The sequence below is a fragment of the Lutjanus erythropterus genome, chromosome 13 (genome assembly GCF_056507025.1).
Source record: "Lutjanus erythropterus isolate fLutEry1 chromosome 13, fLutEry1.hap2, whole genome shotgun sequence".
NCBI lineage: Eukaryota > Metazoa > Chordata > Actinopteri > Lutjaniformes > Lutjanidae > Lutjanus > Lutjanus erythropterus.
Window position 1 is genome coordinate 1,566,886 of NC_139329.1, and position 27,087 is coordinate 1,593,972.

A 27,087-nucleotide genomic window follows, 5' to 3' on the forward strand; every position below is an offset into this window, starting at 1 on the left:
TATGTTTTTTTGACCATGAAGTTGTGTTGTATGTTGTGGAGCTAAAATCCACCCTGCTGTCTGTACTGATCTGTTCTTCATCAGTTAGCTTTTGCACACATGCCTGTAAGCAAGAGCACAGCCAGTGGCTCATTTGTAACACAGGGTCTATGTAGAACCACAAAGGGTCTCCCCATAAAGCATGAGCTGTATTGGTCAATAGGTGACTAATAGGCAACTATGTGTTCAGTCAGATGTCATTCAATTACATTCTAAATCAGACTGAGACAGGGGATGACGCTACAGAACCACCCCCTCTGTGACACATTTGTGACACAGATATGCCATGTGATTTTCAAAATATAGGTGTATCTTAAAGATGACGATAAAGATGGATATTTTCACTTTGCATCAATAAAATTCGATTCGATTGTAAAAAAACAGTCAAATCCAAAGTGTTTTCCAACACACACATCTTACCTTCAGAGTTAGCCTTTCTCAGCTCCTCCTCTTTATTCTGCAACACACATATTGGACAACAGTTAATGACACTTCAGCAGTAACTTGGTGTTGTTATAATGACTTACATGATAAACTCATCCATCATGCTGAGGAAAATGTGCCACAAAAAATATAAATAAAATAAAATAAAAAAAATAAAGGAAATATGACATTACATCTCTCTAGAACACATAGGCAAAGCCAAAATTAAAAATACATATTTTTCTCTCCCTCTAACCTGTGGTGCTGTTTATCCATCTAGACAGTTTTGGTGTGAGTTGGAGAATTTAGATATCAGCTGTAGATGTCTGCCTTCTCTACAATATAACGGCAAAAAAATACATCTGAAGTGTCTTTTTCCAAACATCATGACCCAGTTACTCAAGGTAATCCACACACCTTGTTGTGAGCAGTTTCATGCAGGAACCATTTTCTTTCTGCAGTAGAATCTACCAGAACTATTTGGAAATCTACTTTTTTCCCACTAGAAAGAAAGTAGCTCCTACATGTAACCGCTCACAACAATGTTTGAATTATCCTGAGTGACCAGATCATGATTTTTGGAAGGAGACATTGCTGTTGAATTTTCAAATATATTCTTCTTTGAGAGAAGCCAGACATTTCTATGGCCACCAAAAAATCTAGATGGACAAACAGCACCACAGGCCAGGGGAAAATATGTATTCTTGATTTTGAGGTGAACTGTCCCGTTAAAGGATAATCCCCATGTATTACAGCTTGGATCTGTTGATTCCTTTGTCTGTGACTGTACTCACCAGGTAAATTACAGAAACCTGGTCAACAACCAGGTCAAAAAACATGTAAACATATCCAAACTGGGTTGCCAGCCATGAACTTAGTGAGTGCAGTATTGTTACTTAAAGGAGTGATGAACAAAACTATGTAAATAAGACCCTAGTTGTACTAAAGCAGCATTATTCTTCAAGGTATGACCTGAACTCTAATCCTAACCCTTACATCTGGGCACAGTGGTCCTCATGCAAGAACATTGGTGTATTATTATCTTAAATTTCTCTTACTTTTTTGGTATGAACATGTATTGTCAGATTCAGCAAACACTTGTAACCTCAAGCAACAGTGTAAATGTTTCACCTGTGTGTATCTGACTGCACATGCATCAGATTTGTAAATCAGCATAATTAATGTCCCAGTAACATCATATAAGGTTGTCCCATATGTCAGTAAGTGTCCATTCATGAAAATGGAATCATAGAATGAAAAGAAGAACTTTACAAGTTCAGAGGTTGACGTCCTGCTTTCAGAGATCCATGAAGGAAAATCATTTTAACAGTGTCAGCAGTGGAATTAAAAGACCTGCTAAAGCAAAGAAATGGGAAAAGCAAGTGCTGTTAATGTTGTGATACCTGAGGGTCAGACTGTCACTGAAATAAAGAAGAAATGTCTCGATATGAAAATGACTTCAGAGGGAAAAAAAAGCCTCGCCACAGTGGAGGGCAAAAGATGACAGCAAGGAGGAAGAGGTCAAGGGGAAGTTTCCATCACAGAGAACAAAGTGAGGATGTTCCCCAGACAATACACCTGACGACAGGTAATAATACATAATTAAATTAATGATGAGAGGCTTTATGTGTAAATTTACAATTATATTATAATTTGAAATGCAGTCAAACAGGATAATATTGACAGAATTGTGAAGTGTAATTTACTTGTAAAACTCTCAAGGTCTTCATACTAATGAAATATACAGTCATTAATGAAAAACTGGTTTGGTACCGCAAACTGACTGCACATGACTCTACAACAGGTCTGGACATTGTTAATTGTGTTTGCATCTGAAAGAAGATTCAAAATACAAGATAACTGGTGAATGCGACAAGTTCTCCTAAATCACTCGTACGCAACACTGAAGAACAAATCTGTTCGTACGAGTGGTTCTTACTTGAGGCCCATTGTCTTTCACTCCATGACCCAAACATGTTGCAAATTAACTGATCCAAAACTAACTATGATCAACATCAAGTGAGCAAAATCAGTTCAACCAAACAGCACAGTTACAGCTCTGCAGTTAAATGTATACAAACTGAATTAATTGAAAACTGGTCAAACATACACAAAACAAATACAAATACAAAAACTGTATTTTAGACACATGTCAGAGAAACTCCAGGGAACTTAAGGGCCAGCCCAGGACCCATCACACCCCACCCCACATCCCTCCTACCTGACTTGTCTTGGTGTCGGCAGGTGGAGTTTTGGCCACGCCCATTCTGTGAAGCATCACCTGGAGCCTCTGTTCAAAACTAGGCGTGCTCTCAGATGCATGTTTCTGCAAGACAGTACATGAACATGTAGAACAGAAGATGTTCAGACACACTCACACATACAGTTGCTGATAACTGCACTAGCAAACTTCAACATTGGCAAAAAGATGCTACATGCTTCCATGTGCTGAGAGATGCTAACAAGTTGAACTAGCCAGCTCTAACTGCCAGCCCAGTGTCTTGAGGAGGAGTTGAGCTGGACTTTCTGGAGGCTGTGACAGAGTAGAGGACGCTGTCCAAGTAGGTGAACATCCTGAACAGTGTCTCTCTCTGCCTTCACAACATGCTGGGTGGGAAGAGAAGTGTCTTCAGCCAAAGACTTATAACCCTGCGGTGTTCCACTGAGCAGCACAGGAGATCCTTCCTGCTGGTGGCCATCAAACTTCTTGACTCATCCCCATTCTGTTACAGTGTGGAAGCAGGAGTACAGATACTGAAGTAAAAAAGACTCTGGTAAAAGTAGTAGTATTCAGTGAAGTGAAGTGATTGAACTTCTTTACTTAAAGCTATGGTAGGCAATATTGTTTTGGTATCATTGAGAAATAATTTACTAGCAGCTTTTCAGTATATTATAAATCAAGTGGTGTGAGACAGAATTAGACTTCTGCACCTCCTCTTGGCTCTGTTTTCAGCCTTTAGAGAATCTGGCCTAATCACAAGTCGTCTAGAGACCAGGGGCTCATATTGGCTGTTCTACTAGTGCGGCTGCTTGTGCGTGTGCCTTCAGGGAGACCCTGAATCAATGTCAGAAACTCCTGCAGGAAAAGTCACTATAAAACTCAATTATCAGAAACAGAATCTTAAAAAGAGTTCAGCTAATGAGTAACATGCTCAGCCCAGGAATTTGACAGCTAATCCATTTACTTTTGACTTCACCTTCAGTTGTGTTTATTCAAGTCTATCACAGGCTTTGCTGAGTGCTGAGTGGACCAAGTGGAGTCCACAGACAGCAGCTCAGAGCCAGGGAGGTCTAGATGAGATGAGAGGGTCAGTGGCAGACTGGAGCTTCTGGAGGAAGATACACCAGAGTCATTCTGATGTTGACTCCTTTATAGGCAGGAGGGGAGCTCAGAGTGTATATTTCAAACATTTGGGATTAAAAAGCAGAATTATTTTCACTCCTGTGTCTCAACTCCCCTGCAGCAGTGACCCATGAAGAAATTGCGAACCACGGACCAGCCGGGTCTCTACATGACCTGTGATTGGTTGAAGTCTACTGTCAGGGACAGATTCTCTAAATGCTGAAAACAGAGCCATAGAGGAGGTGTAGAAGTGTAGCTCTGTCTCAGACCACGTGATTACAATGTGCTGGCAGGTTCTTGTGAAATTATTTCTCACTGATACCAATACAATGTTGGCTGGCTGTTGGCCTGGCTTTAAGGAAAAGTGAAAAAGTACCCTCTGCTGCCCTCTGAAGGACATTTAACGGACTATTTCTATGCAAAGCTGCCTGAACATCACCTCTTCTCCATGGTTGAGTCTTGTTATGATGTCTGCATGATATGTACTGATGGATACACCAAGGAATCATCTTTTTTATGTGTTTACTGTCTCATCTATTTAGGTTGAAATCAGTCTTGATGTTGGGAATGTGGTGCGCAATGATGCAAAATAAAAATATTCAATCAGATCCAAAAAGTAACAAGTCTGTTTTGAAAATGTAAGGAGTAGAACAGATATTTGTGTTAAAATAAAGGAAATAAAAATAAAAATTTGTCAGAAAAATAAATACTCAACTAAAGTAAAGCTAGCTAAAAACTTAAGTGATGTATTTGTACTGTTACTTCCCACTGTCTGATACCAGTCAATCAGTTAGTAAGTCTGTAAGCCAGTCAGTAAATCTGCCTGTCTGTCTGTGGTCTTCCCAATGAAGTAGTATTCTGTTATTAATTTGTTATTTGTTGAGCATTTTCCTACCATAATGTTATAACGTACAGCAAACTGATGTGAATATCAACACATTATAAAAACTGTGGAGCTGATAGATTGTGATCTAACACTCAGAGTGTTCTGCCCATCAGCAGTGTGAATGTTGAATCGTTAAAAAGTGTAAAGTGCTGCAGCACTCTTCACTGCAGGCACAACTCTGAATGTGTCCAGCTTTAGACGAGGTGTCAGCTGCTGCTGACAGATGCAATCACATTAATTTACAGATAACCTACTGGCTCCTGTTACATCTCTTATCTCTCAACTCTGTCAGTTTGAGCAAGAGTCTGATAAAAAGCCTGTTCAGTCCTCAGTCTCAACTGGAGGTCAACGCTCTGCGGCTCTTTGGCCCTTCTCCAGAGGCCCCCTGTGGCTTTGACCTAAAACGATATGGAAGTAAATAGCAGTGCTTTTTTTTTAACATTTAAATTTTTATTTATCATTGTTGCAGGCCTCAAGTTATTTTTACATTCTCCAGTTGTAAAAATGTGTAACCTGTACACTGAATTAAAAAATACTGTAATATTCCATCAACTAAAACATGCATCTATGGCTCAAGAGCTTTTCTTTTAAATTTTGCTAGTGGCTAGTCCCCTTGGGCTAGCAATGGAGGCCAAATAAAAAGTCTCAGAGGAAAATAGAGAATCTAATAGTTGCAGCTCCAGACAGATTTGTTTGTAATTTTGGGGGGCAAAATGGCTTTTTTAATAGTTAGGTTAGAGACCCCTTGTCTAGACTGTATCTAAAATTTTACATGCTGTAGCCTTTTTACTATGACTAAGCAGTAATAAAAACACTTTGGAATTAGGAAAATATGGCCTTTAAGATTTCCTAATGTGTTATTTCTACCTTTCATCCTCATACAGTTTTTCGAAAATGTTGTCTAGAATGGAAGAAGCCTTCCCAGTCAAAGAGCGGCTGTGTGGCAGCAAGTTAAAAAGAGAACCTCCAGTTGCCTAAAACTTTCTCTATAATCACTCATTTTAAACATTTCAACCCTCAGTCAAATAACTAAGCTTTACTTATTAACCATCAGTTGTAGGCTATTTATGTTGATTTTGTTAGACAATATCATGATCACAAATCATCAATCAATCATCATGTGATTAGCAACAGGATTGACTCCCTGGTTAAAAGTGTAGTATTTGCTGTGATCATTGTTTAATGCTTCTTCAGTTGTCTACAACAGAGACAGGACAAGATATAAAGTACAAGACAGTCGAAGACTGATTTACAATTACTGTTGTTCAGATCTTTAGAAAAATGACCTAACATGGACACATACTATTAGACCATGTATTCTGGATGTAGCTTTAGTTCTGGTTAGAGCTCAATGCCACCTCCAGACTTATTAGCTACATAGAGCATCTTATTCATTTCAGAATCTGTCATTCTGCATTTATGATGTGTAGATTTTAAAATACAAGCTGGCAATAATAATAATAATAATAATAATAATAATAATAATAATAATAATAATAATAATAATAATAGCATGAACAATTAATAACTGGTCCTTAGTAAATGCTGGGTTAAAAGAGGAGGTGTAATTTCCTGTACTATCATGGTTCATATTGTAAATAACCTACTTTATGTGCATTTACCCTCACAGCTCTAAAGCCATCAGGGACAGAGTCATGTCACCACTCAGCTGCTCTCAGCTTCTCTCTTTAACACAAATATTGTATTCAACAACCAAAACCTTCTGGTGTGGCCAAAAGCAAGGGGGGCAGGAAATACTAGTGTGGACTGGATTGTAAACAACCTCACATGCAGGGACAGATCTTGAAAGTGGCAAGAGGGTGGCATGGAGACTTTAAGTGGTGGCAAAAAAAAGTATATATGCTCATTTAATCACAAACTGTCACATATTTGCTGAGAAAATCCCCCAAATTAAGATATTTTAACTAAAAAATATGACATTATCACGGTACATGAGTAAAGCATTGAATAGAAATACCTAAAGTTGGCATTAGAAATCAAATAACTGTTTTAATCTGCAGACATTTTACAAATACACTCCTTTTGGACATGTCTGCAGCTCAGAAATTTTTCCTCTAAATTTTCCCAGAGGCTAGTCTTGAGTCTAAGCAAGCTATGGATGCCAAATCCAAAACAACAGCAGGAAATATTTATTTTATATATTTATTTTACAGTGTTTTATCCACATTTTACTGTCAGGAACATCTGTCACTGTCTTTAAACCCCCTACAGCAGATCAGCATCCCTTCTTGTCTGCTGCTAAAACTACAATGTGGTGCTAGAGCCATCTGCCTCATGGTCCGCCATTAAACAGTGTGAAGAGATGCAATGCATTTGGGGAGACTGAGTACATTTCTGTGTTCCCAGTTGGAAATTTCAACACCCCCCTGAAGTGGTCTTTCAAAGTAGAAAAGTTGGAGGAACCTCACCAACCACGACCTCAAAATCTAAGATTGCTGCTCTGTGCATCAATAGTAATGTAAATGTAAAATACTAATACAATGAAAAGTGGAAGAGAGAACAGCAGAATTTGAGTATGACATGACCGGGGCATCTCTGAAAACGGCACGCACTGTTTTGTTTTGGTCTCCAGATTGAACAGCATGTTTCTTTCAAACTGTGTGCAACAGTGTACAACGGGTTTGAGTCTCATTTGGTGGGTGTGCCACAGGTGTTACCCAATCTGGAGTGACGTGTATGAAAACATCACTGTACTAAAAAGACACAGTGCACAACAGGGTATTCAATGCAGCACCACTTCTGTCTCAATAAACCTTTTGCTATGTTTTGTCAGTGGACAAGCACAATGCTAAATTTACAATGACAACAGGTAAACATGGAGGAAGCTGAGTTTGTCAGCAAACAGCATCATCAACAATTGAAGTGAGAGAAACTCAGAGAAGAAGGAGAGGTCTCGCTCAAATATGGTCAAATACAATCACAAAACAGGGGCAGCAGAAATAAAGGCCCGTCTCTAATGGAAGGCCTACTTCTCAGCAGCCATTCTTAAAAATTAGGACAAATCATATCTTATAAAAAAAAAAATTAAAAAGTATTATTACCAACACTCTAATTCCATTTTTGTGAAAATCTATTCTTTGAGGATTTATATATATGAAATATATGTAATTTATGAAATGTCTTGTATGTAATTTTTTAAATTTCTAAACTTGCTCTGTGCCAGAAAACAGCCTTGTCCCAGAAAAGAATTCACAGCTTCAAACAATTTAAAAATGTGTTTAAAAGCCTTCAGAATCTAAAACTAACAAAACCCACTGATGACCTTGGTGTAAAAATGTGCTAATATATTCATCTTTTATTTTTTTTATTTTATATGAAAATGTTGGCCTTTGAAAGTTGTGTTCCAGATTTCTGTCAACACCATCAGATAAAATAAAAAAAAACATGATTAAATTTGATTCAAAAGCAAAATAAGAATTATGGTTATGTCTATTTTGATTAGCATTCAAAGAAGAAAAAATAAAATGACTCACTACTGGTTTGATATTTTGAAACCCCCTCAAAATACGGTTTTGTCCCACTTCTCAAGATGAAGTAGTCCTCGATGTTTTATGTTTGTTGTGTTTCTTTCCCCTCTCATTTTAGATCATGCGTCTGTGTGTGTGTGTTAAGTGTATTGTCAGACTGACCTTGTGTGTGTCATCCTTGTCTTCAGGCTCTAATCCCGTCAGCAGTATGAGACTCTGGCTCTTGCCCTCCCTCAGTGACCTCTTGGTCACCTTCAGTCTCCTCTCTCCATATGGCGTCCCTCCCAGCTTCATCTCCTTCATCAGCATGCCGCTCCTCTCCTGCTCCGTTAGAGGGGAGGTGACCACAGGACTGGGGCTGCGACCTGGTAAGACAGGGACCGCCTCTTCTTCCAGGTTGGAAAGCATAGCGGTGGTGAGGTCGGGACTTGTGGCGATGGTGGGGTAAGAGGGAGTGGTCTCACTGGGAGGCGTCGTCGTGGTTAATGTCTTGGCAGGCGCCATCATTCCCCTTGCATCGCCTGCAAGATGTTGGCTGGTGGCAACGGTTCCTTCTGTGGTGGCGGCATCATTAGAAACGTTAGCATCCTCCACTGACCTTGCCCCTCTCCCCTTCTCTCTCTCCCTCTCTCTCTCCCTTTCTTTGGCCTCACGGAGGGGTCGAATGAGATCTGCAATGGAGGTCCTTTTGACCTTCACCCCATCTCCTCCTCCCTCTCCCCCTCCTGCCTTGGGGGCTCGGCTGGCTCGAGCCCTCTTGAAGGCGAAGAAGTCGCCAAACTTTTTCTTGATGTTTTTGGTGGGAAGAGTGGTGGTGGTGGTGGTGGTGGTGACAGTAGAGGGGGCAGGGGGAGTGGAGGATGTAGAGAGGGGTGGTACATCAGTGGATGTAAAAGATGTGTCAGTAGATGGGATAGAGGGGGAGGTGACGGTGGTGGTGGAAGAGGAGGTGATATTGTCAGACGAAGAGGAAAAGGGGATTGAGGCTGAGGGGGTGGAGCTTGACTCTGAGGGAGTGGCTTGGGCAGGGTTTGACTCCTCCCACCGGCCTTTTCTGCAGCAGGGAGACAGCAGAAAGAGCAACAGACAAGAAGAGACACTCAGTACTACAACTACTGCTACAGGACTCAAGACACATGCTCAGTTCAGGTACACAACAAGAGAGGTCATGCAAACAGCACACAGAGCCAAAACGTCCTCAGTGATACCAGAGGCGAGGCCTGGCATGGGTATGTTGGTCAGTCTGTCAATGTCAACAACTGACCCTTTGCTAAGCACCGCCCTCCTTAGTTACTGTTGCTATGCCTGCCAAACTTTCCATTCTCACACTGCATTTATACAATTTACAGAGATAACGGAGGTAGATTCAACATCGACATTGTGAGTAATTGTTCAAATAAAAGCAGATTCTCATTCTAGCTGACAATCGTTGATTTTGTTGGCTAAAATAATGACAAGTGTGGCTGGCTGATGTAAGCTGAAGATAACCCAACTTTAGTCAGCTGAAAAGTCTCCAGCTGATGTTTTAATGTTTCCATCTGACATGTTTTAAAACAAGAACCTTGTGAAAGTGTACATGTAAAATTATCTAATAGCTGCATGCATGATATAATGTTAATGCTAAAAGACTGAGGATAGAGCTAGTTTATATCTCAGCATACATTGGTCAGATGGCCAAATACTGCAGGTATATCTACACAATAGATGACAGAAATACACTCGTGGGAAAACGTGGAAAAAGGAAGCACAAGGACTCGATTAGTGCAGCTGACCTTGAAACGGTCAATCAGCCAGACCAGCTGACTATGGTCACAGAAGAGAGCCAGGATAAGTGCTAAGCTAACTAGCTTAGACCTGAGACAGTGAGCCAGAGAGAGATGCATCATCATTGGCCCACTTTGATTCTGCATCAGCTCACATCCTCCTCCTCAAACCCTGACAGAACAAATGCAGATGCAGAGGGATCTAACAAGATTGGCTGGAGGTAAAGTTATTGCAGCTAGTAAGCTAGCCTTAGTTAGCTGGACATACTAATGTTTGCAGCGTATGTTAGAGCAGATGAAGACAGAGTTTAATCCATTCATCATACGTGTGCTCTTGTGTTTCATGTTTCTGAGAGACGACAAAAAAAGACGTCACCATCCAGACTCATGAAACGCAGAGTATCACTCTTCTCAGAGCCTCCTGCACACCTTCAACGTGGAGAGAAATGGAAAGCTTGACAGCTCTAGTTATTGTTGCTAAACTATGATTGGACAGTTGCTGTTTGGACGTGGGGCTTAGCGAAGGGTCACTAGGTCCAGAGCAAGATATCCAGATGATCACTGGCCACATTACCATCATATCTGCCCCCCTAATTACTTTGGTTACCCCCTGGCCTTTTGTCGAGGATCATTGTCCTCTAAAACTGGAAACAGGCTGGACTTCCATAAAATTTGCTTGAATGAGACCTAATGGCTTGGTTGACCCAGAATACTACATCACACCTCAGATAGCTATAATATTCACAGAGCTCATTCTGGCGTCCAAGTCATGAATCCTTTTGATTTCAACGATTTCAACGACTCATAAATGCAGATGCTATGTAAGCCATGTTTTTCAGCTGTCTGTCTGATAGAGCCACACCTTTAAAGGGCCATCTACAGCAAGAGAGATAACTATGATAGTAACTATAACCATAATGATGTCAGCATCCGTACTGATGAACACACTGCATGCATGGATATTAATGACCACAAGGATATGGGTCCATGAAACTCTTCTTCTCATGAAAGTAAAGAGAATCCAGCACTTGAGAGTTATCGTCAAATTTTCTTCATACATTAGTTCAGTGGTTCTCAAACTTTTTCTGGCATGACACCTTGCAGAAGCCGAAAAAAAGTGCCAGTTATTATCAATCATTAACATTACTGGAAGGAACTGATAAAGTAGGATTCAAAACTTGAATTTTAGTGAAATAAAGGTCAATAGATCATATTCATTCAAGTTTTGTTTCACTCTTTTTTTCCCCTGGTCTTCTGTGTCCCCACTGCAGTGGTTGTGCACCCCCCAATATAGTTTGCCACTGTTGTTGTTACATGTGTGGTGTGGACTACACCATCTACTTGAGTTAGAACGATTTTTAAAATAATACATTTATAGTTATAGTTATTGTTGTTGGTGTGAACGCCACTTAATAGTGCTGGGCTGTGAGGTATATGATTCTATAAGTCCATCCATGCAGCTGACAGCAGCTGCTGATGTTGCGCTACTGTTGTGCTGCTTTTGATATTTTGCTGGTGTTGACAAAGTGAGAAAATGAAAATCTAAAAACAGCATGTATAAAATCATTCAGGAATTAGGTACCTCCATTAATGACCATGACAGAGTGTTACACCTGTCTCCAGTCCCTCCAGGATTTATCAGACCTTTTTTGGGATTGTTGTGGCTTAAAATACCTGATTTCATAGTAGCTTTTCTGAAAAATTGTGATGCATGTTGCATGGAGTTTTTGCAATGAATTTGCAGCACAGAGTGAAACTTGCAAAAGAAAGAATTTTTTTTTGATCAATCAAAGGCAACTTGTTCCTGGGAGAACAAACTGCACTCTGTTCTGAGTGTTATAAATAACCTCACTAAAAAGGCTCAGAATTATAAAAATGAGTATTTATTATTTGTAAATGAGGAATTGTATCTGGGGGTTATTCCACAAAGAAGCAAACTCTCAAAAACAGCACAAAACTATAAAATAAAAGTGCACAGAGTGTTAATAAATGCCAATAACAATAAATGTGTTCTCTTCAGTACGTGTGACAAAATTAATAAATCTATATACAAAAATATTATAATATAATTTGCATGAATTGTTGCAATCACAACATTGCAACTTCGTGGAGGGACTGTGTTACCATGTGATCGCACTGATGTGATGGGTTGTGTGATGATGTTTGAACCAGTTACATTCACAGGTGAACACTATTAGGGGCGGAAACACAGTCAATGCAAGTGCATGAATGCACACTTCAAGCTACGCAAGACCAACTTGTCTTTGCGTTATGGAATGTGTCACCTTAAAATCATAACACAATGCAGTGTTGAGTGTAAGTGTTAGCTAGCAGGCGCTATAGCATGAAACAACAAGAGAAAGCTGATCCCTTCTGTTTGTGTTCACTTCCACTCAGACCAGTTGCTGAAGCTCTAGCTGAACATGTCTGTAAGCATCGGCATACTTATGACACATTCTTCTGCAGACGCCACGTTTGTTTACTAATGTGGTCACAGAAACACTCTGTATCAGTCATTCCCAAAGACTGGGTCTTTTCCTGAGAGGAAATTAAAGCCTTGAGATGACCTGTCAACTCAGCCAAAGTGAATTTATTTCTTATTTCTAAAGTTTTAACATGTGGACGTTTTCAATAACATGTCAAGATAATATAGTGACGTGAACGTGGTGGTAAAAATGGTCAGGAACTTTCATTTATGCATGAATGAACTCTTCCCAAGATTTATTGTTTTATTGTGGGGGTCTGGAACCTGTGGCTCTGGAGCTACATGTGGCCCTTTCATTTATCAAGAAATTTGAGAAAACTCATTTTGCTGAGATAGTTCACTTTTCTTTTCTTTTATAAACCAAAAAAAAAAAAGTATTTAAAAAATTATTGAGTAAATGCACTGAAGTGAAAGTGAATGATGGTTAATTTTCAATTAAAACCATTTTTAAAACCATTTTCAGACAATAAAAAAAATCAGGTTCACATCTCAATAAATTTCTAGACCTCAGATATTCAAATTAATTTGAAGAAGAAAAGTAAACTATTTCATTTAAAGATTCTAGCTTGACAAAACTTTTTAAAGTTTATTTCAAAAACTGAAAAGTTTGAGTTGGCCTTCAAAGTCAAATCTATTGCAGTACATTGCCTTGAAATTTTTAGTTGTCCCAACTATTTTTTACATCATTTAAAAAAAAATGTTTGATCTAAATGTGCATCCTAGCCTACGTCTTTGGCATGGTGCCATTTCCTCTAAATTTTGATATTGGCTTGTTCTCTTGAGTCACTATAAGCTGTGGGTGCCAAATAAAAAAAATGTCTTCAGGGAAAAGAGAGATTTCTTTCTTTCTTTTTTTTTTTTTTTGGCCAAAAACGGCTCTTTTGATCAGAAAGGTTGCAGACCCCTGGTCCATTATGAATTGGGTCACCATGATTTGTCATTTTTAAAAAAGTGGGTCCCCAGGAAAAAAAAAATTGGGAAACACTCTATACCCCTCCCCTGAGGACTGACGTTTGTCTCCTCCACTGGTGAGCGTGTGTGTTTATAGCTGGGCCAGGCGTAGTCATTTGTGTTTGTGTACTTGTGTGGACCATGTTTCTGCCTGGAGGGTCCCTCTGAATTGAGATTATTTTGTCAAACACCAAACTAACTGCTAGCCACTGCAAATGCAGAGGGTTTCTTCTGAAAATGACTTCAAGTGGATGGATACGTCACAGTGATTACAGCAAAATAAGACATTCTAAAACAGAAACCAGCTAACATGAAGCCAGCGTCAGACTGACTGAGTGATTCCATTTCATTTTACTATCTGGCTAAAACAATACAACCATCTTAATGATTTTGTGTTCAGTGCACTGAAACAGCAAGCTCAGGCAGGTTGAGCACAGAACTCAGACAAGGTGTTCATGTGTTGTTACAGTGAAGGGACACGGGGTTTGTTAGACACTACACAAACATTCACCATGCAGTCTGCACATACAGCTACAAGGCTGAAATGACAAACATGTTTATTACATAATAATACACTTAGCAGTTATCAGGAGAGGTTGGGTTTTGCTGTCTTGAAAATGCAAAAAATACATTTGGAAGAGTGGATCTGTTCACTCACCAGGTACAGTCAAGAATCATTATTAAATCATCAAGAAAGAGGCAAAGAGTACTTTAACAAAAAAGTACAGGCTGTCCTCATGAAGTTAACATTTTTTATGTTAATGTATGTAACTATAAAGGTGATAGTGTACTAAAAATTAAGTTAGCTGGTCAGTTCACATGAAAACTTGCTGGTTCATCTCCAAATCAACATGTCACCTTGGCTTGACTCCTACTCCTACTGAGCGAGAGTTGTCACTGGGAGACCCAGTGTTTTGTCCAGGGGCCAGACGCATGAAACTCTGTGTGCACAGAGGCTCAAAGACAGAAATATGCATATGCATTCTTTTTGTTGGGTTCAGAAATGACACACCTACACATGGTTCTGTTAAAATCAAAATCATTCTGGAAGTGGGTGCATGTGCACAAACCTCATTTCCACTGAATGAATCATGAATGGACGTAGAAACATCAGTTTGTATAGTGATTCTTGCGCTGTACCACCAGAACACCAGAGAAGTAGCCCAATTTCACTGATTGTGTCGCATCATCAGGATCATTACTGCTAACTGACTGTACTGTCAGTCAATCATGCTTTTGTGTTATTATTAAAATATATCCATGTTGATATAAATATCTATAATAATATACAAAAATTTAATTCCCAGTATACTGAAGTGTGTGTGTGCGTGTGTGTACTCATGCATATGTTAGCTCAACTCACAGTGCATAGTCGGGGATGATTTTCTTGGTGAAGAACTCCTCTACTCCTTCATCCACTCTGCCCATCCCCTCACTGGCCTCATTTTCTACCTTTGAAACCGGCTCCTGTAACAAAAGACACAATACAACATACATTAGTACATTTTGTCATTGTGTGAGGACAAAAAGATACACACCAACATCCAGTGTTTCATGGAAAAACCAAACTGAGTGACAAAATGTTTTGGTGTTTGGTGTGAGAGATGTTTTTGAGGTGGTTCGTAAGATGAATCTGTTTTCAAATGTAAAAAAGTACTGGAGCTACCTCCAACACTTACAGACTTGTTCAACACACTATATACTGTACACAGACATTTAATGTTGACAGTCAGAAGGAAGAACATAACAAGTGAATAAATACAAGGTATAGACAGGGCTGACAGGAGGACAGTCATGGACTAGAGTCATGTCATAAAACAATTTCCCAATTTCTGAAAAAAAAAAACAAAAAAACAGAAAGACATTCATCAAAAACAGCAATACTTGCTAATGCTTGTTTTAAGTTACATAGGAAAGGCAAAGAAACAGGAATAAAGCTAAATTTAGATGAATGGTGGCTGGAGATGTGGAGAGGGAGACAGGGAGAGAGAAGCTGAAGGACAGAAATTGTCATCAGAGTGAGGAGAACTTCACCTGAGCTTTGACTCTGACCTGAAACCTCACTAACTGGATTACACAAGAGAAAGGTGTTCCTCAAGGATCAAACCTTGGACTCCTTCTATTTTCTATAATCATGAAAAGTGGTCTTCAGTTTGAGTGTAGTACTCACTTGTATGCAGATGACACAATCTTTTACACATCAAAAATCTCTTATTGATGAAATTTAGTGTTCACATGATCAGGAAAACTGGCATCATGTCAACAAGGGATACCAGGCAGTGACTGGATCATCAATAAACATTTCACACTCTATAGTTTTATCTTCCAACTGTCAACACAACACAACCCAGACTGGAACACTCCTGATTATCCTGATCAGTCGTGACATACAAATTTAATTATAAAACTGGCCCTACAATTGTAATGTGTACAACTTCTTTAGCTAAAAGTCTGTCCACCGGTTACCACAAAACACTGATGTAGACTTTACAAAACCAAAAGACATACTACTAATTTATCTTCTCTACGTGGCAGCTTGTGAGTCTTAGAATTAATTTGAAGATTTCTCCAGACTCCCTTGACTCCCTCATCTATTGTATTTCCTGTCTTTGATCCTTTGAACCAGTCTGATGACCTATGACCTCCTGACTGCAGTCCTGTCTACACTGAAGAGAGAGGTGATTGGATCTTTATACTGGGTGCAGCCAGGACACACGTAAAATGTGATCAGGCTAGAGTACTGTTCTTTATGCTTCAAAACCTTTCTCGCCTTTCCATCCATCCTTCTATTCATTATTCTATACAACCAGCCCATTCCCATTTAAACAATACTGTGACATTTCAGAAATCGTGTGTGTGTGTGTGTGTGTGTGTGTGTGTGTGTGTGTGTGTGTGTGTGTGTGTGTGAATGAATGAATGAATGAATATTATGAATATTATATTCCATTCCTGTCACATTCTGACAATAGATCCCTGTACATTTTACATGCTGGAGCTTGAGTATTCTAACATAGCTCATTAGTCCAGAGATTTCAACTAATCTGCATGTTTCATTATTAGTGCAACTGTAGATTAAAAGAATTTTGTTGAGTTTTGAAATGGACCTGCTGAAGCTGCTGTGGTCTAAGCAATAAGTAGCTCCAGTTCAGGACAGTTGTTATGTGTAAGCATTATTCAAAGTGGGTCAAGCCAAGTCTGCAGAAACACACATATGAGTCTACTGGAGTTGCAGTTGTGTGGATACAACCCCTCTGCTAACAACCAATGCCATTTTTTACTGTTCTGTCTACTTCTACATGTGCTTCTACAGTAGGAGGAAGATTCAAATAGAAGAACAACATCAGGTCAGTTCAAAGGTTGTACAGAAGTACAACCACATCTACTTCCAGGGGAACAGGACAGTCAATAATAGTAATAATAACATGTAACATTTTCACTTCATAAATGTAAAGACCATAAACACAAGCTGCTGATGGACATAACTGTTCATGTCAACCTCTGAGTGTAATTATGTGTGAGAGATACAGTATGGGAAAATTGTGTCCACGAACTTCTGTGTACAGATAACTGCAAAGTTACCATCGCTGCTAGTTTAATGTCAATCAAAACCAATATTAATACTGTCACATGAACGTAGCTATTTAGTGAGGAGCTACAGGGTCTTCAATAGGTGGTCCGTGACCCTTATGAGGTCTACAGAGTCACTGCAGTGGGTCCCCCAAATTGTTGGCTGTAAGTATATATAAAATGTCTTTTTTGAAAAAGAAAACTGAGTGAGAAAACAGCATTAAAATGAAGAGAGACGACTAATACAGAACCCTGCCCATGAATCCTCATGCTGCCATCAGAGTTGCTAACTTACTAAATCACAATGTGGCCATTGCATAATGGCAAACTAGTTATGTGTTATTGAAACATACTGGCCAGTTAGCTGTATTATTATCCCAAGTGTACAGACACTTTTGTGAGCCACAAAGGATCATTTTGTAACTTCATGAGTGAGAGACTGTGACACCCCCCTCCATCTCAGAAACCACTGAGTTTTTATATTTAGAAAACCTTCCTTAAGCCAAAAAAGCGGGAACTCAAGGGCGGGGCAGAGGGGGGAAACACTACTGCGCACATTCAGTGGGCTGTTTAACCAGGAAGTAAACCCAGAAGTTAATAAACTTTTTGCACTTATGAGGCGAGCAAGTCTCATTGGACTGAATGAGCGCCATCTTTGCATTCACAGTCTAGTTCATTATAGTATATCTATGGGTTGTACAAACTGAAATCTGCTTGAAAGGACATTATATGGAACTATAGCATTGCCAAACAGTCATTGGGTGCAGGAAAGAAAAAATGATCTTTCTGTTGTTATGATGAAAGTGTTAGCTGCTGCTAACTCATCTGAATCAAGGCTAAGGAGCTAACATTAAAACCAGCGTGTACTTAACGATAGTATTGCTTTACAGCTCATCTGTGGATGTTATCTACAGTTGCTGGGGTCAGTGTGGGGGAGGTTTAATAGACCTGACAATTCAAAATCTTTATGAATCAACTTTTTGAGCATTCACTTTGTTCAGGATCTAAATATCTGATGAGAAAGATTCAAAGTTAGCGCTCTAACATTGCAGATATTGAGATATATTGATATTCCCCAGTCCAAGTCCAGTCAGGGAAACTTGCATGTCATTCCCAGATATCCTGTCATCTCTCTACTGTTAGTCTCTAATAAGGGCATAAACAAGTCCCATATATAATGTATATTAAAACTATACAGAACAAAGATGGTAACAGCTGTAGCCTCAGAATGTTTACAACAAAGGTGGGCAATTATTTTGCATGAGGGGCCACATGATAAATTGATCAGGCTGCTGTGGGTCAGACACAAATAATATAAGGTCTAATAATGGCCAAAATAATGGAATGGTCAGAAGTGTTCTATAATGGGCACTTCTACTGTTGGTCACTCTTTCTGAATTGCCATGTTGAACTGTGGCAATGTTGGTAATGTCCACAACTTGATGTTTTACAGTGAACCATGCAGGCTGCAGACAGGTTGCAATGATTGTAGCAGCAACAGTAGAAGAAGAACAAGATAAACAACATGGATGTACAGCACTGAGTGAATAAAGTTACAGTTTAATATAAAAGATACCATTCTTTACCTTTAGCGATGAAAACAACACTGACCCCTTTCAAAATAAAGGTTTGATAACTAAACAGACTTTGCAAGATTTTTCATTTTTGGTGTTTCCATGATGGCCTTGTGGACCACATGAAACCTGTCAGTGGGCCGAATCTGGCCCCCGGGCCACATTTTTCCCCAGGTCTGGCAGAACATAAACAGGCAAATGCACAATTTCACATTTCAACTGGCAATAACCAAATGACTAGAAAATGACAAAAAATAATTTACTTTTTCCTCAAAAGACTAAAACGAAATTAAAAATCAGGAGCCAGAATGAGTGCTTGGAGTCATGAATGCTCCAAAGTCACAACAATGGGACGTTTTTCTGCTCATGAATGCAGTATTTGTTTCTTCTTCTCTTTTAGCCCTCTCCATCTATCTCTATCATCCAGTGAAAATAATGTGGCTCTCTTTCATTCTCTGCCACCTCCTTTACAGCCACCTGTCTCTGTGTGCTACATGCCAACATTGCACACAATTGTTGGCATACAGGCTCTCTCTCTCTCTCTCTCTCTCTCTCTCACACACACACACACACACACACACACACACACACACACACACACACACACACACACACACACACATTTGTTACCAAGGGGCAACAGAACTCTCTCCATGCACCAATCTGCCCACCCACACCCCATGCTGTGGATGTAGATGTAGGCTGATAAATAAAGCTACGTCTACACATTCTAAACTGTGTCCACAGACCTTTGACATCCTGAAAGTTTTTTTTTTTTTTTGTTTTAACAGTTTTACAGTTTACAGCAACAAATGTTCATACAAATGTTTGTTTGGCATCTATGGCTCTGCATTAAGCTGCTCTCTGCTTACCCAGCAAGCATGCTGAATGAACAGCAGGGGAGCAAACACAACATCCTCCCATGGGTGCAGAGACAGACGAGCCAGGGCAGCAGCACAGTGCACACACCACAGGCCTGACTGGCCACACCAGAGCAGGTGGAAGTAAAGCTTTACCAGGCAGCAGATGGACTGGAGAAGTTGGTGCTGCTGGGAACAGTGGAGGAAGAGGTTGTTACAATATACCACCTTGTTATGAAACTTAATGACCTGTACACTGTATTTTTTATTATCTATTTGATCCAAATACTGAAGGGCCAAATGCAGGACTTTTGAGTTCATAAACTTCTGATATTATATGCATCCGCATATGTATTGCATGTGTTCTCCTTATTGTAGTTTATGTAATTTTCAACACCTGGTTGTACCACACGTGTCTCATTTATGAACTTAGAATTAGTTTCCTGATGAGAGGAAATAAAAACAGTGAGATGGCCTGTTACACTAGAGCTGCAATGATTATTCAACTATTAATCAAGTATTAAATTAATTGCCAACTATTATGCTTAGATAATCTATTAACCGGTTTGAGTAAATTTTGAAGAAAAAAAAAGTTCAAATTCTCTTATTTCAGCTTCTTAAATGTGAATATTTTCTTGTTTCTTTACTCCTCTCTGACAGTAAACTGAGTATCTTTGAGTTGTGGACAAAACAAGACATTTGAGGACATCATCTTGGACTTTGATCAAAATTTTATAGACCATAAAATTAATTGTTTAGTGATAATATTATTGCAAGATTGATCACTAGTTGAAAAATTAGTCCAGTTTTTCAATTGACAAGATTGTGACAGGATTAGTTAATTGATTTTTATTATATTCTGACATGTGAAAAAAGGTGGAGCGTACGGGCATATGTATTTTGATTTGGATCACAATGGTTTCTCATTTTAAAAAAAGTGGGTCCCTAGAGAAAAGGTCTGGCAAACACTGGCATACAGTACAGTGTGAAGGTGCATTTGCCAGATCTTCCTGGTGTATGTTGCCCTGTGTTCTAGCCAGTTACCTTGGCCTGCCTCCGTCCTTGTTCTAAATACTGTTAGCTTGCCTACCCACTAAAATACTAATGAAACAATCACTGTTATCTTCATTAAAACTTGTGATTGCTGAAGGATTAGCAAATGGATTCCGTGTCTTGTCTGAGCTGTCAATCCTTTGTAAGATGATATTAAAAATGAGACAAAATTCACTTTTTTTCAAGGTGACTCGAAACCCTCCAAGTGTTCACAGGTACAATTGATCTCTAGTCTGTCACAGTAATAATGGACAGTTTGATTTATAGTTTGTCTCCAGTCTACCTAGTCTGACTCCCAAGTAGTAGGCTGTTGATATAAGTTTGCCACTGACTGAGTATTTTAGTTGGAAGTCTTCTCTCCTACAGTTTTATTCGTTGTTACGTGACCTGGTCACTAATGGTACAAACATAACAGTCTAGCAACTGTTACATTTTCTTTTGTGGGGAATTAGTCATTTAAGGCATTATTTTAAGGGTCATTATGTTTTCAGGTCATCCCATTCTTGTGAAGTGATATCTCAAGAATGGCTTGAGGGAATTTCTACAAACCTGATATAAATGTTCACTTGGACTTAAAGATGAGCTGATAAAATTTTGGAGGTTAAAGGTCATGGTGTCATAAACTAGAGATTTCATATGCTCATTATGACAAAATTACACACCAATATCTAGTAGGATAAAATGATGAAGTGACGACATTTTATATCCTGAAGGTCAAAGGTCATTCTCACTGTGACATCATAATGTCCAGCTCTCCATCAGTCCTCTGACCTCCTCTGTAAAAAATAGCTTCTAAGTGAAGACAGCATCTTTCTCACAGGAAATTATTCACTGGAATCACACATGTATAGTGAAGTTACAGGTCAGTACAGTGGTAAGTTCCATATTAATCTCTTTCAAAGTCTTCCCTACAGACATTATATGAGTGTGGACAGACATGGATATAAACTAGAATTGGCTAGTTGGTGGAGACATACAACTGTGAAGCAGTATTTTTATTTTTTGACTGCTCTGTTTTATGTGACCATTGACAGCTGACTTTTCACTCTTCTTAACCGGCCACTAGGGGCTGCAAGTAATCAGCAACTGCTTCAGTTTGAAATGTTGTTGTGGCTAGAGATTGTGTTAATGTTGGTGGAAGTTTGCAAATCTCTGCTGGTTGCGTCTGGCAGTTATGGTGACATTGCAGTAGGTGCTTCACCATCTGTTGCCTGTTGTCGATCTGCACTCTACTGGGTGATTTCTTGTAGTTACTTCCTGTGCTTTGAGCCACCCATCATGATTGTGATTGATTTAAAGAAATAAACTGAGGGTTTTTTTTTTCCAGAGTGATAATGGGTTCAGCCAGAGCTTTCGCCAGAGCTGGCACAGTGCTAAAAAGAATTGTGGAGATAGGTCTGGCTATGCAAGACTACAGTCCCCCTAACCATGAGAGGAAACCCCGTTGAACATGGGTAGAAAAGAAAATTCCACACAGGAAGGACCAGGAATGGACCTTCATCTCTCTGGCTACAAGGCCACAGTGCTGTGTGACACAGTACGCAGTGACTAAATGCTTAATATTGCCATGTTCCTCATGGCACCATAAATGTTTTATGCAGAACCATTTAAGCATGATAGAGAACCTTTGTAAGAGGACTGCTTTTAGCAGCACAAAAGGTTCTGTCATGGTAGCCTAAAGAAAAATCAGTTACGCAAAACCACTACCATACCAACCTCCGACACCAACATTGGCCACCTTGACAGGGAGTGAAGTACTGAGGTTGCCAGCTTTGGCTCGACTCCTGACATCCTGGGGCTGAGTCAGCTGGCTAGTTGTATGGATGTATAGTGTATGGCTAACCAAACTAACTAGCTAATGCCAGCTACAGTTAACAGCAGATAGCAGTTAGCTTACTTAAGCAAGGAAGCTAAGTAACAAACCGTGTTCATCAGATTACTCTGTAAATCACCTCAGTACTGCACACTGTCTGAGAGGTGCTCTCATAAAACTGAATGACTCTTTATCACAAGTCCAAATGGTGCCACTTTAGTTGGGGTCGAGGGAACTGATCATGTTATAAAGGCATTGTGACAGTGTAATATAATCTTTTGACATCTTAATGACATGGTCCAAATTTTATCACTGTAGCTGAGATAAAGGAAACTATTAATGACACAATAATTATGATCTCATGACAGCCAATGTCAAAACCAACCACATATGACAGCATAATGTAACGCTAAAACATAAAGCTAGTAAATACTTTATTTAAGTTTGATAATGTCAAGTTGTCATTAGAGACTTTCTTAAACAATGTCAACTTTGCATTAAAACATTCATAAAGACACCTTCAGGTTCATGACAGGTGTCATGACATGATTTTGATGGTGTCATGTCAGTATTATGTACATTAGTGTGTACGATTTAGTGACATCTAGTGGTGAGTTTTAAGATAGCAACCAACCTGCCTCGCTCTCTACTTTCAAGTGAGAACCTCTGGTGGGTGAGAGACTTGCCAAAAAAGCAAAAGGCCGTGTCTAGAGCCAGTGTTTGGTCTGTCCTTTCTGGGCTACTGTAGGAACATGGTGCATCTGTGGAAGACCACCCACACCCTCTCTAGGGAGCCCCTTGTTCTATTATTATTCTAGGGTAACAAAAACACAGTCGTTCTTATTTTCAGGTGATTTATACACTAATGATAACATATTAACTTATGAATATTATATTTTATTTCTGCCATACTGTGACAACACAGCCCCCTAAATCTAACACTCTGGACCTTCAAACCAGTGAGCTACCAGGCTAATGCAAAGCTCTCCTCTAAATTAGAATTAGTGGAGCAAAAATTCAAGTGAGCAGGTTCATTATCCAGTCCCTTCAGGATTTCATGGGCTGTATTTGGGACTGTTGTGGCCTAAAATTTGATTTCATGGCAGCTTTTCTAAAAAATTGTGACACAGTGTGATGTTTTCATTGCAATTAAAAATGCATTAAATTAATCTGCAATTAAATTGAGGGAGCAAGTGAAAAATGCAAAAGAAACTTGCAATTTTTTGTATAATTCATTAAATGTTATAAGTAACCTCACCCAAAAGCCCCACAATTACAAAACCTCTAACAAAATAAGAGAAAATGCACCTGGGGCATGTTGCACAAAAAGGCAAAATCTTTTTGGAGCATTAATTTGTTCATTGAGACGTACATGTAGAAGTCATGGGGATTGGTTGAATTTGCATAAACTGTTGCAATCGTAACTTCCTGGAGCGACATTGGCTGTTTATTTAACCATTACAGTAAATGTTCAAAACCAAACACTAACAGAAAAAGCATTTACTCTTTTCTGGTCCTTTACAAATGTATTGTTAGCCCATGGCCAGTGCCAGTATTTCTTTTGATGTTGGGTGACAAATTGCTAAATCATATATATTAATACAATCAAAAGGGCCCACATTCACTTATCAGTCAGTGACAGGGATGACAGATCTATGCCAGACTGTATATCATCTACTGTACTTATGTCTCATACAGAACCGACGTGTGACTGTGTGTGTGAAAAACAACACCACCTTACAGTGACACCTGCAAAACAGCAAATGTGTATGTTTGAAAAAGAGAAATTGCACACAAGACACAATTTACACACACAAGGTCACCACAGATGAAGAGAAATCCTTTTTTTCATTTATACAGTGACAGCACAGAGAAAGAGACCCCCATTAATCTGAAAACATGAATAATTGAGTTAGTGAAAGCATTCCCAGGAGAGAGAGGGAGACACACACACACACACACACAGAGGGAGAGAGAGAGAGAGATCAGCAGCATTGGGAAGAACCCAGGGAACACCACTCCCAAAATGCATGTGCCTTTTCTCACACACACACACTCGCGCACACACACACACACACACACACACACACACACACACACACACACACACTCAGAGCACGACTACATGGAGCAATAGAATGCAAAGATAAAGATGGCTCCCATTATTACGATACCATTATAGAAATGAAAGCAAGGATAGATAGATAGATAGATAGATAGATAGATAGATAGATAGATAGATAGATAGATAGATAGATAGATAGATAGATTCCCTTTTTTTCTATCGTGTTGTCTAGATTTTCTCCATTTCTATCCTTTTCTCCTCAGGGATTCCTCTGTAGTCGTGCAATTAGCTACCTACTTCATGTACCCTTCCCTCTATCCTTCATCCATCTCTCCTTTCCTCCATTCTCTCATCTTTCCATTCCTGCATCCTGCTTCTTACCCTTCAGTGTGGCTGTATTTTCCTCAGCATATTTTGTATGTATTGTTGTGTGTCTATAAATAAATGCAAATGCAGTGTAATTTCTGCATGATTAAATATGTATGTGTGTTTGTACTGTCATTGGTGAGCGTTTATGGCTGTGTGTGTGTGTGTGTGTGTCTGTTCTTACCTGAGGCCTGGAGGAGGGGGGCTGTGTGTGTGTGCGTCGCGGCCGTGGTCGGGAGGCAGTGTAGTGCCTTAGAGTCTGTCCCTGGGTGGGTAGAGGCTCCATGGGAGAAGCGGGGGATCCAGAGCTGGGGAGGGGGCCTGGGCTGGGGCCGCAGCCGGGGAAGGGAGCCTCTCGTCTGGGTAAGCCTCCGTGGCCGGAAGCCTCCTCCTCTGGAGCTCGAGCAGAGATGGAGTAAAGGAGAGGGAGGCTGGGAGGAGGAATGAACGATGCTCCTCTTGCTCCTGATATTGCTGCTGCAGCATCCAGTGCCACCACCTCCCCCTCCCTCCGCCTCCTCCCCCTCCGTCCTGGGGGGGAGGGGGACGGGGAAGTGGAAGGGGAAGGGGAGGGACTTGAGGCCATGACTGACAGGGGGGTTGCTGTCGGCAACCGAGGGAGGCCACACCTTCCTCCTCCCCCTCCTCCACCTCCTTCCTCTCCAGCACCTCCTCCCCTTTCTCTCTCTGCTCCTCTGTCCCTCGTCTGCTGCTCCCAGTCTGCATCCAGGAGACCTGCGAGTGAAGCAGTATGACTGATGAGAAGAGAGGGACAAGGAGAGATGATGAAAGAGAGACGGATGGAGGGAGGAAGGGAGGGAAAGATGGGAATCCAGCCCACGCAGTAAGCATGCTTTTTGCTGAAATGGACTGGACAGTATGGATGTATATGTAGGGCAGAGCCGGAAGATATGGAGAGAACGGATGGGAAAAAGGAGAAGAAGGGGGTGTCGAGAGACTTGGATGGAGGGGGAGGAGAGACTAAGCAAGGAAAGAGAGGGAACAAAAGGGGGCAGAGCAGAGCATACAAGAGAGAAATAATCAGTTCAGCATAGACATGCAGAGAGAGGAAAGAGAGAGGATGCAGAGGAGCAGATGGATGCAGCAGTCACACTGTAGTGCACACAGAACACACTCCTCAACATGTCACACAGTCATAACACATTCATACACACAAGACAAGGTGGAATATGACAGGGTTAAACCTACATTGTTATTAATCTTTCAGTTACAGGCTCCCCTGCTGGCCTAAATATTTCACAGGCCTTTGAAATGCAAATTGATGAATACATTTCAAAATAAAATGATCAAATTTAGACTCTTTACAAAGATAGTTCATAAAATATTGACCTAATTCTTTTTGGACAAAAATGCAAAACTGTTATTATTATTATTATTATTATTATTATTATTGTTGTTGTTGTTGTTATTGTTATTAATATTATTATTATTATTGTTGTTGTTGTTGTTTTTGTGTTATTATTATTATTTTTTAGAATATCTTTTTTTTACTAGCTGATCAGCACAAATACGTGATGTTGAGGCAGAATGAATCTGTTGCCTACATTATTGTATTACTTGAAATATGTACAGTATACAATATGAATATACATTGTTATGTTTAATTTTGAAAATTCACAAAGCATGTTAAAGGCAATAAAAATGTTTTCCTGTAGCTACATGCTCTGAACAGTGTGTTTTCTATTTTTTGATGTAATGAGTAATAACTGCCCAATATCAATATAATCACTGCTGTGTTTAGGATCTGTTAGCTTTGTTTGATTTTGCCAGAAGAGTCACAGGTTTTGTGAATGGAATTTGAATATTTGGTTTCATATTTTAAGTTATAAGAGAACAGTTGCAGGTTTTAAGAAATTTGTCTTAGCAATTGTGAAAAACTGTATTGAGTTTTATTAACATTTATTTTAAACCTGTCAAACAAAAGGAATGGGGGTGGGGTGAGGCCAGAGCGCCCCAATCTCCTCTTCCCTCACCATCCCCTCCTCCATCTTCTCCCCACCTCATCTCTCCCATGGTGAAAGTCACTGGTGTGAAAGTAAACAGGCCATGCTCCAATTAGCCAAACAGTGCTGTCTGCCACAGAGTGGTTCAGCATGGCACAGCACACATGAAGGATACAACAGAACAGGATGAGATGAAATGCATGATTTATACCTGAGCTCAGATGTCATACTGGATGGCTAGAAATATATATATATATATATATATATATATATATATATATATATATATATATATATATATATATATATATATATATATATATATACATATATATAAATATGTAGTTCCATCACATTAATGAAATAAATCCTGATTATTATTTCATGAGTGGTATATTTTTAAAGGATGCCACAACTAATGTAATCTTCACACTAGTATATGCTTCT

General features: G+C 39.6%; 1 protein-coding gene across 1 annotated transcript in view; it reads right to left on the reverse strand.

Moving 5' to 3' along the window:
• Positions 1–27,087, reverse strand: part of carmil2 (capping protein regulator and myosin 1 linker 2) — a 72,470-nt gene that overhangs the window by 14,265 nt on the left and 31,118 nt on the right. The window contains exons 31-35 of the mRNA XM_084733341.1: positions 24,861–25,411; positions 14,742–14,845; positions 8,342–9,233; positions 2,684–2,788; positions 460–496 (exon numbers count right to left, since the gene is read on the reverse strand). Coding sequence (XP_084589467.1) covers positions 460–496; positions 2,684–2,788; positions 8,342–9,233; positions 14,742–14,845; positions 24,861–25,411 — 1,689 coding nt within the window. The remainder of the gene's footprint in view (positions 1–459; positions 497–2,683; positions 2,789–8,341; positions 9,234–14,741; positions 14,846–24,860; positions 25,412–27,087) is intronic.